The sequence below is a fragment of the Ambystoma mexicanum genome, chromosome 6q (assembly GCF_040938575.1).
Source record: "Ambystoma mexicanum isolate Mex_15411 chromosome 6q, UKY_AmexF1_1, whole genome shotgun sequence".
Taxonomy (NCBI): domain Eukaryota; kingdom Metazoa; phylum Chordata; class Amphibia; order Caudata; family Ambystomatidae; genus Ambystoma; species Ambystoma mexicanum.
This window is the reverse complement of record NC_090937.1, coordinates 1609196642-1609217228: the sequence shown is the minus strand read 5'-3', so window position 1 is coordinate 1609217228 and position 20587 is coordinate 1609196642. Positions and strand designations below refer to the sequence as shown.

At 47.3% G+C, this 20587-nt stretch overlaps 1 protein-coding gene across 1 annotated transcript in view; it reads right to left on the bottom strand.

The window, feature by feature from the left end:
- The window catches only part of LOC138516899 (BCL2/adenovirus E1B 19 kDa protein-interacting protein 3-like), a 164059-nt gene that overhangs the window by 79405 nt on the left and 64067 nt on the right, over positions 1-20587 (bottom strand). The window contains exon 3 of the mRNA XM_069632353.1: positions 5276-5363. Coding sequence (XP_069488454.1) covers positions 5276-5363 — 88 coding nt within the window. The remainder of the gene's footprint in view (positions 1-5275; positions 5364-20587) is intronic.

Sequence of the window (20587 nt, the reverse complement as noted above, 5' to 3'; positions counted from 1 at the left end):
ACTTACACCATTATCCTTGTGTTCCAAAGGCAATGGCAGCATGCCTGATGGTACAAATGGAGGATGCAATATTGCAGAGCTCAATGGCAGAACAGTAGCGCTCATGGACCTGTGTGGACATGTGGGAGATTTGCATAAGTCCAGCTCCTACCGCTTTGGAAGGGGGTCTGTTCCTAAACACCTTTACATTCCCCTGTTCTCATTGTTCCAGATGCCCATCTCACTATAATAAATGTGCCCCCCCACCAGTAACACATATGTGCCCCCTACCTACCAGCAGGTCTGCCGATCATTGGGCTTCCACCACCATAAAAGTTCAGTTATTTTTCTCAAGACTCAACATAAAAGCTTAAGGCCATTCCCGAACAGAACCAGTTGTTCAGCAAGACAGAGACATTTTTTACATCCCTGCTCATTCCAGGAAAACACACAGTTGTAAACTCGAAGCTGTTACAAATTACGTGCTGTGAGTTGATACAGATTGAAAATGACACAGAGTATGACCTCAATGCGATCAGAGAGGAGTTGAGGGCCACCAAATTAATGACACTGCAGAACTGCAACATACTGGATCTCCTCAGCACGATGGAGGGCGGGGTTTGTGCCAAAATAGGCATCTCTTGTTCCCCGTACATTCCACCCCATGATTCCGATAATGGATCCTTGACAGACGGCATTGGGGCTCTGCACAATCTACATGCTGTAATGGAAAAAGAAGGTGGAGTGGTAGAGCATGATTAGCTTACTGCCATGTTTTTTATGGGTTCCTGTCTCGATGAGCATATCAGTAAAAGTGCAAGATCCCACCATTGTCCTGTTGCATGTCATATTTTGCTCCTGTCAGTTGGTCCTAAGCTGCTGAACACAGACGCTGTCCAAGGGAATGACTGTGATATCCCTAACTCTAAAAACACCCCCCTCTTGCAGCATGTACACACAGAGACAGACACATGGAAAGGTGAGCCTGAGCACAGAATGGTCAGGATAGAAAATCCGATTGGTCCCTCAGGGAGACTTTCCTATCACCCACCCGATCAAGAGAACTATACAGAGCATTGGGTAGATCCTGCAGGGGACGGGGGTTGCTGTTTCCTAACAGGTACCCCAGATGACTATGCCATGAGCGGAGAAAATATCCGTAATGTGTATAAAGTATGGGTGCCCAAGGATGATTGTGACAGAGAAAGCGAAGCAAGGAGAGTAGTTCATGAATTAACTAAAGGTGGCATTGTTGGGATGCAAGTGCAAGGTCCCAAACGTGTAAGGAGGTTCAGACTGCGTACATTCCATTAGCAAGGAGTGCAGGTCATTTAGTCTCAGCATTTTCACCATATGGTTTAGCATTTCAGCAGATGTGTGATTTGTAGTTAGCTTTAACACATTTTAGACAGCATCACACAGTGAAAGAAGGAGCAGCAACAATATTGTTTATTATATTTAGAGTTTAGGCCCAGGATACTTAAGGGCTTTGCACTGAGCATTAGTGAATTAAGATGTGCTTTGTTTGTATTTGGCAGAACTCAGAATGTGTTGCTTTGGTAGTTGGTGAAAGGGCGGCTGAAGTGCCATGTAGTGTAATCATTAAGGAGGGTTGATGTTGATGTTTTAGCAACAAGAGCTGTCAGCCATGTTTGTAAGAGTTCTGTCCTTTTGAATTAGGCCCTGATAGAGGTTGGTGCTTCTGTCAGTTAGAGCCTCTGCATCTTAGAGATTATGTTTTGTTCATTTAATTAGATTGTATTCCTCCTTCCCCCAGTGAATGTTTAGAGAGCCAAGGTCCCTGGAAGAAGGAGGAAGCACTGAACAGATAGTAGTTGATGGTGAAAGGACGAGCAGTCTACAGGATCTGTGAACAGCGTGCATTATAAGAGTTTAATTCCAGACAATTAGATTAGTGCAGCAGTGTGAAGCATTTTACTGAGAACAATGCCTGGTGTCCATACTTGCCACAGTGTAGAACTAGGCTGTGATTATACTGCCCCTATATAAAAATGGCAGGTCCATTAGAACTACAGGTGTCAAGATCAATAGAGAAAATAAATCAGAGAAATGAATCCCCAAGAGCAGTGTCTCGGCTGCACCTTTTATGAAGCCACGTGGTTTCCAAGAGAGGCATGGTATCACAAGTATGACACTGACACAAAAGGGAACATTTCTAAAACCTTTATTGAGGTTTTCAATGGGGTTGGAGAAACTCCTACTTTGCCCTTTAGCTAGGATGGGAGTAGTCTCAACCATCAAAATAATAAATAAAACAGTCCTAGTTGAATCCGTCAAATCAAAATGGTCTATACTAACTAAAACCTAATGCCTTCCCTATATCTTGTACTCTTGTACAAAAAGATTTTGAAAAGGAGAAGATGTATGCTAAGGAAACTCAGTATGCAAATATAAAGAATAAATGTGGCTCAGTCAGCTCTCCACTCCACGTTGGACAGCGTGGAGTAAGGCAGTCCCCGTGGGCAAGATGAAACACTCTAGCTCCGATTCATAACACAAAGGCACTTCAAAACGTGGATCGAGGCCCACCTACCTTCCACGTTAAAGTCTCACTTTTCAGCCACCAAAACACAGGATCTAGTCAATTCCATCTAATACCATTCCATTGAAATGTTTCCATTTAAAAAATGTCCCTCTAAAGCATGTTTTTGTTGGTGGGTAAAGGGTTCATTTTTGTTCAGGTGCATTTTAAAGGGTCAAAAACAGGGGTTTCGGGGTGGAAGGCCCACAAAAAAAAGAAAAGAAAAAAAAGAAAGAAATGCATTAGATGGACATTTTGTAGATGGAAAATTTCGATGGAATGGCAATAGATGCAATGGTTTTAGATGAAATGACCATAAACCCCAAAACACAGTTCAACAGAAAGTTCATGCCGGTCCCCCTCTGTCGGGCTGAGACCTCTTAAAGCAAAATGTTTGCGTCCATCTCCCTCACTAAGGCTCATACCTTCCAAAGCAAAAGTTCCGAACACTTGCAGGGGTTCCCTTCCCCAAGCTCAATTCACATCCTTTAGGGGATCCCTTCCCCTAACTTATTACACATTCGGTCTCCCTCAGTCGGGCTTGGACCATTTCCTGATATGGAAGACTTTCGAATGTACATAGGTTTTTATTACAGACCTCCACAAGACCACTTTGACTTTCCAGCTTTCAACTCACACTCTTGTGTTATTTGCCCCAGTGCTTCCTGGTCTGGGTAGTTCACTGTGCTAGGCACTTAAGTTCAACATTCAATGTTTTACTCTCACCTTTTTCTCAGGGTTAATTTTGATCACCTCGCTTTTACAGAACACTCACCTTATCGATACAAACATTTAACCTTTCATAGAGACTTTCGTTTGAGCTTCTTACCTTCACCGGACCACTCCGTTACTCAGTATCGCTGGCTTTACAGCTATCATTACTTCAAGGGTCATTCACAGGTCTGCCTTTCTTTCTGTCTCATTCACACGTGTGCAGCTTTCAATTGTGTGATACAATGTTGCAACTTCCCGCTTTCTTTAGCACACACCTGTCTCTCATGTTGCTTGCCAACTCACCGGCTGTGTGCCTTTCTTTCTTGTCGTTACTGTTTTTCGATTCACGAGTCAAGGTTAGTACTACATGCTTCGCCTCGCCTCCCCAACTCTGCCAGTCACCCAGGAGGGTTGCTGGTGTCCTTGAAACACAATGCAGCCTTCTTGTTTGGGATTTGGCCTTCTCCACATGTCTTACCCTGCCTTTTGGAGGCAACCACCTGCTGCAGGGAACTCCTGGGTTTCTCCACCTGTGGCTCTTGTCCCTCGGTCCGTTGCTCTGGTCTAGTAGGTTTGCCTTTGCCCCAGAGGTTCTACTCTTGCTCGTGTTTCACCTTGCTGAGAGTGTGTGTCTACGTTCCGCCTTTTATCCGTGTGAGGAGAGCTAATTGGTATCAGATGTATGCACTTAGAGTCAAGTGCCTGACTTTGCCTGACCCAATTCGCGGGACATGTCCATGAGATGTGTAAGAGTTATTATTGTGACTCTCAGTTGCCATCTTCCTCGTCCCAGTGTTTGTGTAGAAGGGGGGGAGTTGGGACATCAGAGAATCCTATGAAATAGGAGGGATCATGCGTACAGGAAAGGGAGGAATACCGCACCTCACCATTGTTTGCCTCACTCATACTCCCCGAAGACCCCTAACCCAGGTGATCCTCCCACCCTGGTCCATCCCCAGGAACTGGATCCAAAAGCGATGGCCATGTCCTGGCCACCTGGATGACAAGTCCCGAGGACCAGCGGGTGAGACACCCTTTGGTTTCTCACAGAGAAAGGGAAGGATGTGTACTGGGAAAGCACCATGTTTCAAGACGGTAGGTGTTGCCAGCAAGTACAGCTGCAAGGTCATAGAGCCCTCCGGGGTTGTCAGAGTTGTCTGGTCTCATTGTATTGTGTCTACTTCATTGCCACAGGGTATTGTCTTCATTGTTCACACTCGCTCATGATTGTGTCTTTTCGAGTGGCATGCACATAACAAATTATCTGAAGTTGTTTTGTCCAATAAGGAAAGTCTATTGAATGTAATTGACCAATCAGAATAAAGTATTTTTGCTGACTGCACAATTAGGACATTCACAGGGGGCTGTACTCATGTCGTCACGGATACTTAATTGACCTAAGGGTTAGTAAAATCTAGGTGATATTTATATTTTTGTACAGAGCATAGCCAATAGGAAATGACCACTTGATTTTTTTTATTGATCATTTTTTGGGCCTATCATACAAAACCTTCAAGATGTTTCGAGTGTCAGATTCAAATGACTCGAATCTTTCAAATCGAGGCGTGCCCCCCTTGTTTAGATATGCTTAAATCTGATTGGAGCCAGCTTGTCCATTTGTAATATAAAACTCATAGGTGTCTCAATGGATAATAGGCCACTCATCCGCCATGTGACCGCCGCCAGTGAAAAAACTGGCAAGGTAATCTCTTTCATCCCAATGCCCTCAATATATATTGAGTTTGGGGCAGGAGTGTGGAGAGTTGGAGGCAGTGAAGGGGCATCCTAGGAGGTTGGGCAGGGCACTCTGAGTACAATCTACAGAAAAATGCAATGCCACTGCTGACAGTATTAAATGCCCACCGCAGCCACCTGGAGGCTTTTAAAACCACCCAAAAGAATGTTGAGTCTTGTGCTCTTATGGGCATTTTACATAATGCCCAGAGGATAAAGTTATTTATTCAAACAGAATACCTTCCTTTTGAGACAGGAAGAAAGCCAATAGAACAGTGGATGAAGGAATTTCCTGTTTTCACCAACCTGCAACCGACTCATCCTGGTGCTGCTGTTTCCAGGTTCCCTTTCCATTAGCTTTGGAGAAGACTGCAGGCTCATAGTTAAGGGAGGGCTGGGAATAAAGAAAAGTGCATAGTTATAAAGTGACAACTCTGAGCCCAAAAAGTCTGCCATATTTACGAAAATGTGTGCAAGTTCCAATTGCATGCACTGTTCCTAGATAGGTTACACTGACCGCCAATAGGTTTATTAAAAAGAAAATTGAGAATGAAAGTTGCACCTTCACACCCGGATGCATGACGACCTTGGTTTTGAGGTTTCCAAACTGGTTCACCAGGATTTTGCCCTAATGAGTCATCATGTATGGTCTCGTCAGAGACGCAAATGCGTGTGTGTCCCTGGGAGCAAAGTGGCCCTCTGTGTCATGATGCATAAGGTAGCCTATTCATGTTAGGATGTTAGGTTAAGAGTTCTTTTATCGTGCACGTTGACCCTAATATATCCTGGCGCTAGGATACTAAGGTCAGACAAACATATCATTCTGGCAAAGGAGAGCTTTTAAGAGACGGCGGAAATGCAGATGATTCTCCTTGGTCCGCAGAGCTATGGGCAGGTTGTTTCAAAGAGTTGCTGGTACCACAGAGAAACCCCTTCCCCCGACCTGTGTTTGCCGAAATCTAGGGATAACCACAAGATTGGCCATCCTAGATTGCAGCAGCTGGGTTTGAATGTAAGGTTGAAACTTTGCTTGCAGGTATTCTGGCCCTTGACGATAGAATGTCTGGTGCACCAGGCAGAGGGCTTTGAAATTGTAATTGTAATTGGTTATTTATAACACGCTTGATACCCAGAGGTTTCTAAGCGCGGACCTGGGATAGAACCTGTGTTGCTCCGTGTCGACTTGCTTCCAAGGCGAGCGTGTTGCCCCTGAGCTACCTTCCCGAGACTATGAATGAATCCTCTTGGCCACTGGCACCTAATGAAGAGAGTGAAGGACTGGGCTGATTTGAGTTCCATAGGGAGAACCCGTGGCCACCGTTGCGGACATGTTTTGCAGCCGCTGCAGCCTCTGGATCAGACCCTTCGGCTGGGCTAGATAGAGCGCATTGCAGTAGTCAATGTGGCTAGTAATCAGGGACGCCACTACTAGGGCATAGATAAACCAGGAGAAAAGGAAGTATCTTCTGGAGCACCCTCAGGAAGTAGAAGCCCATCTTACAGAACGCACTCACCTGGGTGGCCATTGACAGAGAAGAGGAAAGATAGACACCCAAGTTCTTCACTGAGGACAACGGAGTAGGAAAGTCCCCAAGAACTGGTGGCCAACAGGAAGAGCCCCAGGAAGTGACCTTGGAGCATGGGTGCAGAACATACGGCCCGCGGGCCAGTTGCGGCCCGCCATGCCGTTTTGTCCAGCCCGCGAGGCACAAAGACTTTCCTAATGGAGGGCGGCCCGCAAGCAGCATCGGCCGCCCTCCATTAGGAATGTCTTTGTTGTCTTTCGGGCCGGACAAAACACTGGCCCTCTTTGTTTCAGTGCACATGAACCACTCAGCTCCTATGAGCCACGTAGTGCGTGTGTGCTGCACCAATGGAGTGCCAGCACTACGGCTGGCGTGGCCAGTAAGGCTTGATGCCGGAATGCATTTCAGCCTTGCTTGCCACGCCAGCTGTAGTGCCAGAAGCCTCGCCAGCGTTCCAGCACGTCTGGGTAAGTACATGGTGGGGCGGGGAGGATCAGTATGTTTGTGTGTGTCTGTCTCGGGTCCGTCCTGACTGTGTTTTTTGTTTTTGTATGTATGTTGAGATGCAGAGGTGATGGGTGTGTCGGGTGTGTCGGGTGTGTATGGGTGTGTTTGTATTTGTATGTCTGCAGTGTATATTGAGATGCGGGGGTTGGGGGTGTGTCGGGTCTGCTTGAATGTGTTTGTGTGCAAGTGCAGTGTGTGTTGAGATGCGGAGGGGGTGTGTGTCGGGTCTGCCTGAATGTGTTTGTGTGCAAGTTCAGTGTATGTTGAGATGCGGGGGTGGGGTGTGTGTCGGGTCTGCCTGAATGTGATTGTGTGCAAGTGGATTGTGTGTTGAGATGCGGGGGGGGGGGTCTGCCTGAATGGGTTTGTGTGCAAGATCAGTGTATGTTGAGATGCGGGGGTGGGGTGTGTGTCGGGTCTGCTTGAATGTATTTGTGTGCAAGTGCAGTGTGTGTTGAGATGCGGAGGTGGTATGGGGGTCTGGTCTGCCTGAATGTGTTTGTGTGCAAGTTCAGTGTATGTTGAGATGTGGGGGTTGGGTGTCTGTCAGGTCTGCTTGAATGTGTTGGTGTGCAAGTGCAGTGTGTGTTGAGCTGCGGGAGTGGGGTGTGTGTCGGGTCTGCCTGAATGTGTTTGTGTGCAAGTGAAGTGTATGTTGAGATGTGGGGTGGGGGGTCCGGGTCTGTATGCGTGCATGCTTGTGAGTTTGTTTGGTGAGTTGGGGGGTGGGGGGTTCAGGTCTGTATGGATGTATGGTGTATGCATGTGAGTTTGTATGGTGAGTTGGGGGTGGGGTCTGTATGGGTGCATGGTTTATGCTTGTGAATTTGTGTGCTGAGTTGGGGGTGGGGGGGTTCGAGTCTGTATGGGTGCGTGGTGTATGCTTGTGGGTTTGTGTGCTGAGTTGGGGGTGGGGGGTTCGGGCCTGTATGGGTGCATGGTGTATGCTTGTGGGTTTGTGTGCTGAGTTGGGGGTGGGGGTTCGGGCCTGTATGGGTGCATGGTGTATACTTGTGAGTTTGTATGGTGAGTTGGGGGTGGGGTCTGTATGGGTGCATGGTGTATGCTTGTGAGTTTGTGTGCTGAGTTGGGGGTGGGGGGTTTGGGTCTGTATGGGTGCATGGTGTATGCTTGTGGGTTTGTGTGCTGAGTTGGGGGTGGGGGTTCGGGTCTGTATGGGTGGATGGTGTATGCTTGTGGGTTTGTGTGCTGAGTTGGGGGTGGGGGGTTCGGGACTGTATGGGTGCATGGTGTATGCTTGTGGGTTTGTGTGCTGAGTTGGGGGTGGGGGTTCGGGTCTGTATGGGTGCATGGTGTATGCTTGTGAGTTTGTGTGCTGAGTTGGGGGTGGGGGGGTTCGGGTCTGTATGGGTGCATGGTGTATGCCTGTGGGTTTGTGTTCTGAGTTGGTGGTGGGGGGTTCAGGTCTGTATGGGTGCATGGTGTATGCTTGTGGGTTTGTGTGCTGAGTTGGGGGTGGGGGGTTTGGTTCTGTATGGGTGCATGATGTATGCTTGTGGGTTTGTGTGCTGAGTTGGGGGTGGGGGGTTCGGGTCTGTATGGGTGCATGGTGTATACTTGTGAGTTTGTGTGCTGAGTTGGGGTTGGGGGGGTTCGGGTCTGTATGGGTGCATGGTCTATGCTTGTGGGTTTGTGTGCTGAGTTGAGGGTGGGGGGTTCGAGTCTGTGTGGGTGCATGGTGTATGCTTGTGAGTTTGTGGGCTGAGTTGGGGGTGGGGGGTTCGAGTCTGTATGGGTGCATGGTGTATGCTTGTGGGTTTGTGTGCTGAGTTGGGTGTGGGGGTTCGGGTCTGTATGGGTGCATGATGTATGCTTGTGGGTTTGTATGCAGGGGTGGGGGCGTTGGGGTCTGTATGAGTATGTATGCATGGTGCATGCTTGGTAGCATGGGGAATAGTGTTTGCTTGAGGGGTGGGTGTCTTGGGGCATAGTGTTTGCATGAGAGGTGGGTGTCTTGGGGCATAGTGTTTGCATGAGGGGTGGCTGTCATGGGGCACAGTGTTTGCATGAGGGGTGGGTGTCTTGGGGCCTAGTGTTTGCATGAGGGGTGGGGGCCATGGGGCATAGTGTTTGGTTGGGGAGTGGGGGCCATGGGGCATAGTGTTTGCATGAGGGGTGGGTGTCTTGGGGCATAGTGTTTGCATGAGGGGTGGGTGTCATTGGACATAGTGTTTGCTTGAGGGAGGGTGTCATGGGGCAAAGTGTTTGCTTGAGGGGGGTGTCTTGGGGCATAGTGTTTGCATGAGGGGTGGGGGCCATGGGGCATAGTGTTTGGTTGGGGAGTGGGGGCCATGGGGCATAGTGTTTGCTTGAGGGGTGGGGGCCTTGGGGCATAGTGTTTGCATGAGTGGTGGGAGCCATGGGGCATAGTGTTTAATAAAAATTAGGGGTTGAAAAAGCCTCCTGCCACGCCACGCCAACCTCCCCACCCACATTTACTTTTCGGCCCACTATAGCCATCATGTAGGGTACTTTCGGCCCTATGTCAAAATCAGTTGTGCACCCCTGGCTTAGAGGAACCTCCTCATGTGCGGCTTGCACTGGTTGCTGGCAGCCCTTCAGAACATCAAAGTCTCCCCTCGCAGACCAGGAGTCCCTAACACAAACAAAAGGCATACTCTTGTATGTGCCGTGCCAGTGCATCAAGAGTACTGATCCTATCGTAATGAACTAAGTGAACTTCTCAGTGAATAACTCGCACTCTTTTGAGAAGTACTCTCAGGTGCATAACATCCAATGTGACGGCTCAAGTGATTAAAGATTAATCTCATTTTAAATGAACATGGTGCTACCTAGGAACCCAAAATGCTTCCTATTTATATAAATAAGCATTCTAGCCCTGTGGCATTCGTATTAAAAAAGTGTGAAGAACCAGTTATACTAGGGCACTCCTCAACAAATATAGTGCAAGCCGGTAAGATAGCTCAGCGGGTTGAACGCTCACACTGCAATCTGTGTGTGATCTGTGGGTTCAAATCCCGGCAAGGCCAACTCAGCCTTCCGAGGTAACTGAGTACCAACTTTGGTTGGATGGTATTGTATGCAAATATGTTCTATGTAAAGCACTTTGGCGAAAGTGCTCTATAAATAACTCATCATTATAGTGGATGCTCCTGTATCTATGCTATATCTATGCTATATCTTTTGGTGGACAGTCTGGGGGTGCCTCTACCTGGAATACCATGCACAATCCAACACAGAGTCCAAGTGCCAGACTTTGTTCCCACAAGTGAGTACATGGAATACGGATATTGCCATATATGGTAATGTCTACTGCCTGTTTTAGTGAGAAGGGGACAGCTATGGTCAGTTTCTGTATGGTATCTGGGATTTAAACCTGAATTGACAACTGAAAAAGAAAACACTGGGAGGAAGGGGCCCCACTGGCTGGATGGCCAGCAGAATGTTTGAAATGCTGCATACGTGTGATTTCGCCTGAATTCCTTCCCCAATTCAACATACATGTGGAGGGACCGCTCACTTGCTTCGCCTATGGATGAATCCTGAAATAACTAAGATCCTGAGGACCAGATGTGCCTGATCCAGAAACCATCCAGAAACCCACTAATGGAAAACCACTGCTTGGGTAACGGCTGAGCGTCTACCAGAGAAAGACCAAGTCTGGGGCTCTCATTCCTTGAGCTGTGAAATTCCTGCCCTTTGAAAAGCTGGCTCCTGGACTCCTCTGTGGTCCCTGCATGAAGATGGGGGAGAACTGCACACTGAATGCACAGGAAACAAACAGCTTCGGAGACCAGTGAGTGATGCAAAGACACAGAGGGCCTCATTACGACCTGGGCGCAAAGGGATACCGGGCACCGTTAAGGACATCAGTGCCGGTAATCCCTTTGCGCCCTATTCCGAGGTCCTTTAGCGGGTCCCGTTATGGGCGCCTGGTTTTGCGGTATCGTTATTAGCTCCCTCCCCATTCCCATGGGGATTGCCTGTTTCAATGGGGACTTACCGGTCCCTCCGGGGTCGGAATGGACCGATAAGTCCCCATTGAACCAGGTCGGAGTCGGACCCGGTTTTGGAGGCAGCCATGGCGCAAATAGCGCCATGGCCACCTCCAAACTTGGAATGAGGCCTAGAGTTGACATGAACTAAAAGATGACCCCAAGTGAATGAAGGCCCTCTGGGGAGTGCTTCCCCTACCCAATCTGCCCTTTCTGTATCCTCGCTGGATGTACTACCTCCCGAGCGGCACCACTACTGGACCGTAAAGGATGAAACACAGCCCAGCTTCAGCAATTCAGGGCTCTTCCCACCTACTTGCCTGGATTGGGCACGATCTGTGGTATCCGGGCCTTCCAATGAGGGGCCGGCATCAAAAGGTCTGCCGCAAGCCTTCAGGGTGAAGCAGGAGCCAAGCCAACCCAGTGGATGACTGTGGGAGCAAGATCCTGAAGGTCCTAACACCGGCATCACCCGCTCCTGGTTGAGCAGTGCCCATTCTGTTAATTTCCCTGGGGACCCTCTGCCCAATGGCACAGGGGTGCCCCAAGAGAGGACACTGTGATAGCCAACCCTGTAGAAGAACTACCAGTCTATGACAAAAGTCAGTATTGCTACCCCCATTAACTCTCCATGACCAATCTGCCCTTCACATGCTTCACATGTGTGACCCACAGGAAAGCATGTTTCCAAACACCTTCCTCTCCGCCATTGGTATCAGGTTCCCTTTTTCCTGTTTTCCCCTTTGACACTAAAACTGTTTCAACATGAGCCCTGTCCATATACTTGCCCTCTGACATGACCTGCAGCCAGGAATTATACAACTCTTCCTATTTCATATGGCTGCCAGCTCATTCTCAAGTCTCCCTGTAACCTTCTGCGCAGGACAGGATGTGTTCTGTCGGCATCCAGCATACGCAGGAAGTGTGTGACTTGTACTGCTGTGCCACCTGTACACAGGAACCTTTGCAGTGGACTTTGGGGGTTGAGAGAGAACACGATAACATGGGTTGTATTTCCAGTGTTGGCTTAACCTGGAAGGTATGTTAGTTAGGAAATGTTGTACTAAGCATGAATGAAGCATCACACCAGACTAATGTTAAATGTGTTCCTTGGCTCAGAGTGCTACTTCCGGTTTGGTTTATTATTCACAAGTGGGGGTTATCTACTGCTTTCAATCATCCGAGTCGCAGGTGGGGTTTCCCATAGGTCACAAGTGGGGGTATCTACTGCTTTCAATCATCCGAGTCGCAGGGGGGGTTTCCGATAGGCACGTTGTTAACCCATCTCTTCTTGAATCATAACTGCAGTCGGTGGGTATATCCTGTAGGGGATGCTACACACCCCGCTCATGTTCCCATACAGGGTTGGCTCCATTTACCATTTCCGAGTTAGCCTGCGAGATGGGGGCGGCATCCTGCTCTTTACCATGGCCATATGGTGCCAGCAGGCACCAGGCCCTTGGAGAGCCATTTCCTGCAAAACGCCCAGGAAGCTACCATTTCCTGGCAGATCATGTAAGTTTTAAAGTGCATGGGGTTAGTGTCACAGGATGGGAGTTAGGCGCGCACAGGCTCTGGACTAGTGGTTTTTGGACTTGAAAAGTGGTGAAGATAGCACTTTTGCTTCTGGACCTCAGTTACCCTTTTTTTAGGGGTTGTTTTTGTTGACCTGGAAGTGATAATAGAGTTTCAGACTCGGGGTGGGAAGTAATGAGTATGAACACGTTTTACCCCTGTTATGCTCCCTGAGGTGTAACTCCATAATCTGGGTGCAGTCTGATATCACCCGTTGCAAACCTGCTCCGTTGATAACTGTGTCCACCAGTCAGATAGTTCGATAATTGGGAGTGTTTTACCTCAGAGTCCAGGGTTGTCATTCTTGTCCTATATCTGAGTGTGGTGTCCACACGTGCCCAAGTCATGAGTTAAGGGAAGCCCGCCTCACGTGATGAGGGAGAGATTTGGGTCACGTTATGACCCAAAACGGGCAGAGCCGAGTACAATCTGAACGTGTGTGGTCGTATCTTGTTGGCGATCCACTTTCCCTGTGCACGGCGTGGCCAGCGCACCTCTGGCCTCTCTAACATCCGAAGGCTAGAGATAAACCATCACATTGGCGACAAAGGTATTCCGAACCCCTGTGTTCTCCAGTTCGCATGCAAAATCGACCGCTCCACGCTGAAGTGACCGGCTCATCCGGATCAACGAGGCACCACTGGTGGCTACGCCCAGTACTACAGTATAAAGAAAGTAAATAATAAGCAGCCTTACACAAGGTGAGAACCGGAGGAGTGACACCTGATCATCAACTATTAGGCCACTGAACCCTTGAGCATTGCACAGCAAGCGCATTAAGGACACACACACACCAGAACTCATGGCGAGCCCACAAAGCAGCCCAACTAGAGAGGAAACAGCAGAGGCTCTAGGGGTAGCTCTGTAAAAGTTGAAGGGCCAAAACCAGGACCGGATGCCATGTATGGGACATGCATGAGACTGTTTGATCCTTATGCCACAGGAGCAGCCTTACGCTGGGAAATCTAACTACAACAATTTGAACTGAACATGCAAGCCAGGGACATCACAGGAGCAAAGAAACTGGGCACCCTGCTATTACTTAACATTAGGCGCGCTAGCAGATTATAACTGCGCGGCCTCCATCACTGATAACTCCCCTCAACCATGGTCTGACCACCATGTCCTCTCCTTTACCCTCGAAGCTTCGAGCCCCATCACCAATAATGTAATAGCCTCAGCCATCCCCACGAGAAGTAAGAAAAATATCACAGTAGAAAAACTGATCCCCCTCATCCTCCTGACGCTAAACCAACTCCCTGCTACCTCCAAACCCTATGACCTTATAGAAGGCTATAACAAAATCATGCGCACAGCCTTAGGCTCTATTGCACCGTTAAAACTAAGAAAATGTAAACCGAAAAAGCACCTCAACCATTGGTTTTCTAGTCACCTTAAAGCTCTTAGATTAAAAAAACACAAAAAGGAACAAGCCTGGATACAATCTCCCACAGACCATAACAAGATGATGCTCAATAAAATAACGTCCAATTACAAAAAAGAAATCATAGCTGCCAAACAAGAGTCCTACAACCAGAGAATAGCACAATCCCACTCCAGCACCAAAGAACTGTTTACGATCATTAAAGAGCTAGAAACACCTGTGCTAATTCCAGACACCTGTGTGAAGGACAAACAATGGTGCACTAGTGTCCAAAATGCCCTGTCCAATAAAGTCACAGGCCTACAAACTAAAATTAAAAACAAGAAAGAATCCATAACTAACTCCACTAATAATGCCCCGCTCACCACACCCCAACAACCTCAACCCAACCCCACCCGCTTCAGCTTCTCCAAAGTCTCCACACTTGAAGTGGAAAACATCATTCTCAGCCTAAAACCATCTAACCGTCAGAGCGACCTTTGCCCCTCACAAATCATTAAAGATGCAGCAAGAGACCTCTCACCATTCATTACCAGACTCATTAACGCCTCCTTCTCCTCAGGTACCGTCCCCAGTAACCTCAAAGAGTCATGGGTCCACCCCCTTCTCGAAAAACCATTTCTTGATCCCTCCTTTCCCACCAACTACAGACCCATTACAACTGTCCCATTCCTGCTCAAGATACTAGACAAGACAGCTTACCAACAAATACAAAAATACCTTGAAATAAACCATCTCCTGGGTATTCGGCAATCAGGCTTCAGACCTCAACACGGGACAGAAACGGCCCTTATCGACCTGAATGCTCAAATTGACACCTTGCCAGACAATGGGAAAACTGCTTTACTGCTTCTCCTAGACCTCTCTGTGGCATTCGATCTAGTTGATCACAAAATCTTATGCAACCACTTGGACTCAGGTGCCCACTTCTCTCAAGAAGCTATTGGCTGAATCGAGTAATTTCTCAGCAACAGATCCATGGGTGTCTCCTCCACCACAGCTGCTGCCGACCCCATACCCATCACATGTGGAGTCCCCCAGGGTTCATGCGTCTCCCCTACACTGTACAACGTATTCACAAAGCCCTTGTTTGATGATCTCGATGGTCTGGGTATCACCTACACTAATTATGCCGATGATACCCAGATCCTCATCCCGTTGACGGGAGATTACAACCATGATTTGGTCTTGGTGAACAAGGTGTACCTCATCATCCAGGCATGGATGGCTTCTCACAGTCTATGCCTGAATGATAACAAGACTGAACTCATCATCCTGGGCTCCACCTCTAACCTAACCAAATTGGACCTCAACTACACCAGCTTCATTATAGACGGGAACCCGATCAAGGTAGCCAAGGAAGTGAAAACATTAGGAATTTACATTGACTCCTCCCTCTCCTTCCACAAACAGGTTAGCTCCATGGCATCCTCTACGGCCTACACATGTATGCTTATAGAGCAGCCAAACCCTTCCTATCCACCCAGAGTTGTATCACGTTAGCCAGAGCCCTTGTATTATCAAAACTGGACTACTGTAATGCCCTTTACGTAGGAGCCAGCAAACAGGTTACTAACAAAATACAGACGCTACAAAACAATGCTCTCAGACCAGCGCTTAGCATCCCCAAGAGAGAACACATCTCTAACATTAGGAGATCCCATAATTGGCTCAACACTACAGATAAAATCCTGCTCAAAGTAGCCTCACTAACACACAAATGCCTCAACAACGCTGCCCCCCGCTACTTAGTCGACAGAATAAGTAAATACACTTCTAATAGACCTACTAGAACTTCCAATGCAAATCTGCTCACAGTTCCTAGGTTCAAACGCACCAAAACGGGTGGTAACAGCTTCCAGGTGAAAACAGCCCAACATTGGAACTCCTTGCCACCCACTCCAAGGACACCCCAAACCTACACACACTTTAGACGCAACTATATCCATTGGATAAAGAACAATGACTGCTAATTGACTATTCAACCTACCTCACCGCTGCAAACTATGTAAATATGTATCTTTGTAAATTTGCAAACTACTGCTTTTATCGTGACTGTTTCAACCATTGTCCCCACTGTAATTATTGTACTGCACTGTAACCTGTAACCAAGCTGTGAATAACCTTGTTGCTCCTGCGCCCTCATACCCTCGGGTCGGGTGCGCAATACAAATGAATAAACTAAACTAAACAAAACTCAGACTGTCTGCCCAACAAAGGCGCAGTAGATGATTATGACACAGCAAAGGCAGCGCTGAACAACAATTTCAACACTGAGTTGAACTCTGATTAGGAGAGGTTCCATTTCTGCATGGCCCATCAAAGAGCAAATTAAAACATTGACAACTTCTACGCGCGCCTCAGGGAATAGGCGCTGGGATGCAAATTCCCAGATGAAGAGTTTGCTGTCTGTCTACAGATTATCAATGGAATCTCCTCGGACAAACTTTGCAGGGCGGTACTCTCAGAAAGGAACGTTCCCCTAGACTACATCCCAGCTATGGGCAGACTGTGAGAACACACCGACGACCAGGTTGCAATCATGGAAGATGGCATGCAACGGCTTCCACTAAACAACGTCCGGAAGGATGAAGAAATAGCAGAAGTTAGAGGGAGACCAGATAAGAAACAACCCGCCAATACAACACTGGGACAGATGCCAGGACTCATGCAAGTGGTGCGGAGGACCCTGGCTTCGGGGGGAACCTTGCCTAGTGTTAGTGGTCACCTGTCGCAAGTGCAATAGACTGAATCATTTTGCGCAGTCTGCCTTATTCCACCCCCTCGAAAGGGAAGTGAACAACCAGAGGCACCAATCCCCAGGCATAAAGAGAGGGGCAAGTCGAGGGTCAAAGCCACGATGAGAAGGTCACCCAGTAGCAGTGACACTGATGCCACATCAGAAGAAGAAGCATCCCCAGGAAAATGACAACGGGGCTGGTCGAAGAAGAAAGGAAAACATGTCCATATGATATCCACCATCAACTCCCGGAAAAATTGACCCAGAGGGAAGGAGTCCAGATGACCCTCCTGCATCATCTTAGCCAACTGGCCCCCAACCATAGCTGTAATTGATACTGGGGCGATGGTGAAGGTCATGCATCTTTTGAAGTTCAAGAAAATCAAACCACTGCCCTGACTCAGAGACAGGAAAGTGCAGCTATTTGCATACAGGTGCAAAAAGCCTCTACCAGTGACAGGCTCATTCTGCTCAGACCTAACACACAATGTTACCACATGCCGAGCCAGGATCTATGTGGTGGATGCAGGGCTGGAAACAATTCTGAGCTGTCGGACAGCCGAAAAGCTGAGGCTGGTGCAATTCGTATTCAACATCAACACACCTGACATCAACAACCTTCTGGCAAAATACAACAAAGTATTCCAGGCCATAGGATACCTTTGAGGAAGAACAGTCAAACTACACATTGATCTAAGGGTTGAACCCAAAGAAAAAGAACAAGAAAAGTTGGAGACCCAAAGAATAACCGAAAAGAAGTCAGGACCGACATTATGGATATCCCCCATGGTCGTGGCTCAAAAACAAGGACAATCAAACGCAGTCAGGATCTGCATTGACATACGGCTACTCAATGTAGCCATCGGATGTGAACGACACATGACCCAAACAATCGATGAGTTGATTGTAGACCAAAACCAGAACTGTGTATTGCTAGCCAGTAAGCCTCAATGCACTCCTAATGGAACTAAGGTTCCAATGTTAATTTGTTAGCTTTCTAATAAAAATGTAGCCCCTAGGGGCTCTGATTTGTGGAAATAAATTCATACATTCTGCTTCTAAATTAGAGTGGTTATTCCATACAATTTTCAACAAGTCTTTCAATAAACAATGTGTATTTCAATAGATCCAGCATACAAATCAATATCCAGAGAATCATTTCATTTTAATTCTCCAACCTTAAACAATATCAAATTTCCAATCTGATTGTCCATGTACATAACACTTCTAATGTGAAATGAACATGACAGTAAATAAACAATTATTTAGGTGTTCACAAAGATCATTAGATACATCTGTCTCATGGGATGGCCAACTCCCACCAGGGAAGCCCTTTGTAAATTTAACAAATAACCGACGCGTTTCGGATCAAAGATCCATCTTCAGGGTGGGGGCTTCACTGTTCCTATCCAAGGTAAGCTTAATGTTGGGGAAAATTTCCTTAATTCTGTTCCTGTTGAGAATTCAAATGGACATATATTTTAGTTTTAGCTTAAAGTATGGTGAAACTGAACAAAACGGAAAAGGGAGGCAAATGCCACTAACCTCTCCCAGGGGGCTGGTGAGGTCCAAATTTCGACCTATCCAAAATAAAATATGAAATAAGCAAAGTAAGTACCTTCTGATCTATTCAAAAGCTGCTAAACAATGAGTAGCGTAATATTAATGGTATCCGTACACTCACCCAGTCTTCTAGTAGTGGTCACTGGGAGGCGGCATAGCACGGTCGGCAGAAACCCTAGAAAGAGTAAATAAACTAAGTATATTGTTCATGGGAATCCTCATGGAGATAGCCGTAGTTTGGTAAGTGCACCCACTCCTCCATTTTGTGATATTCACAGACCATACAGCACAGGACCAAAGTCCAGTAAGTGCCTGGTCATCGGCATAAAGTCAAGGATGAGGTATTTGACCATTATTCAACTTGTGCCTCCCCATATTGCAGAGCGCACATTCCTTCACTGTATCTAACCACATTGTGACTTGCTAATGCTCGGGACACTCACCTACTCACGGAGCTTCTCAAACCGCACCGACCACTGCAATGAGCGCGGCGTGACTGAGAACAGCATTCTAATTTGTCCCGGCAACCTCCCGTTTGCGTACGGGGCGGTCGGGGCGACGGCCATCTTGGTGTGGGCTCTCAGTGAGAGCGTCGTTGTCATGGAGATAACTCTACATGTAAACAAGCATAACGCTTGTTCTATAGATCTCGCATTTGCCTACAGCGGCACCCTTAGTGCTCTACCGTCCACGTAGCAGTTCTGGTTCCTAAGGTATCGTATGTGAATATCCAACAAGGCACTAAGTAGGTGAGTTATGGGTGGTGCGCATTGGGGCTCTACCGCGGTTCGACAGAATCCGCGGGTGCCCCATGACGCACCAATCTTGAGTAATCGTAAAGGTGGGGTTTCTGAAAGGTCGCGCAAATGCTGCAATAGGGTGGTGACAGGTTTTCTAACCTATTGAATCAGATGGTACATAAGTGAACTATTTCACAGAAGCACTTCAGCAATCCAACCTAACCGTGTTAACCGTATACATGTCAGTTATCCACATTCATAGTGTCACAGGGCCAAAAGGCAATTTCCGCTCAGCAGTGAAGCTTGAGTCAGGTACAGAGAAAAGTCAAACACACAATCTGAACAATGAATCGAGCAAGTTAAGTGGACAATGGTTAAAAAAGAGTGCATAGATCAATTTGAAAATGCAAAACACAATGGCTATATATTGGAATCTCACACAAAACACATTAAATCAAACCCAGTGTTCATGCCTCGGGGGCTCAATGAGTCCAAAAGTTCAATCCATAGGATTTCCTGTTGTGACAGTTTACGTTGCACATCTCCCCCTCTGCTACCTGCTGTTACTTGCTCTAGGATAACACATTTTAACTGTGCAACAGTATGGGGTGGCTTCAACAAAATGGACTGCAACTGGAGATTTCTGACTATTAGTGCAAATGTTGGACTTGTGTTCGGTCCATCTTGTTTTTGCCTTCCTAGTTGTCATCCCCATGTAATGGAGTCCACATGGACATTTGAGTGCATATACTACATTCTGGGCATCACAGGTGCATGAGTGTCCTAATAGTATGGGTTTCCCAGAGTGGGTGTGTGAGATGAAGTTGCCCTTAATGATGTTGCTGCAGTGCTGGCAGTTGTGGCACGGGATCGTGCCCTTGAATTGAGTCGATGTGCCAGGTGAGGGAACCTCGGCTTTCACTAAGCTCTTACATAGTGATTTACTGTTTCTGTATGCGAATGTCGGAAAATCGGAAAAAGAGGCTGTTGATGTGGGTCCAATTGCAGCATTGGCCAATGCTTTTTTATAGCTCTCTTGATTTTCATGCTTTGCACTAAATATGTAGTGACATATACCAATGGTTCCCCAGAATTAGCTGGTTTGGGTACCAGCAGAGTATCTCGATTTATGTTTCTGACTTTTCCTGCTACGTTGGTAATCAATGTGGGGTCATAACCTCTTGCTGTGAATTTAGTTTCCAATGTAGATGATTGTAGACCTGACAGGGGTGAGGATTAGCAGCAAATTAGACTTACGCTCAGGCTATCTCTGGCCCAAGAATCACACTATATCAACATTTTCATCCCACCCAGACCTCAGGAGATACTGAAGACTGAACTTTGGGATATCCAGAGCTGCCGAGGTCTTCCAAAACTGAATTCCGGAAAGTCCTGCATGGCCTGGGAGGCACCACAAACATCAGCAATGACATTCTGGTGTATGGATCAACCATGGCAGAACACCACCACTGGCTAGCGGCAGTCCTAAAATGCTTAGAGCAGTCTGGCCTCATTTTACAAGCTGAGTAGTGTGAATTTGGCAAGAGCAAACTGAACTTCTTTGGCTATGTTTTCAATGCGGAAGGAGTATCGCCAGCCCCGCCAA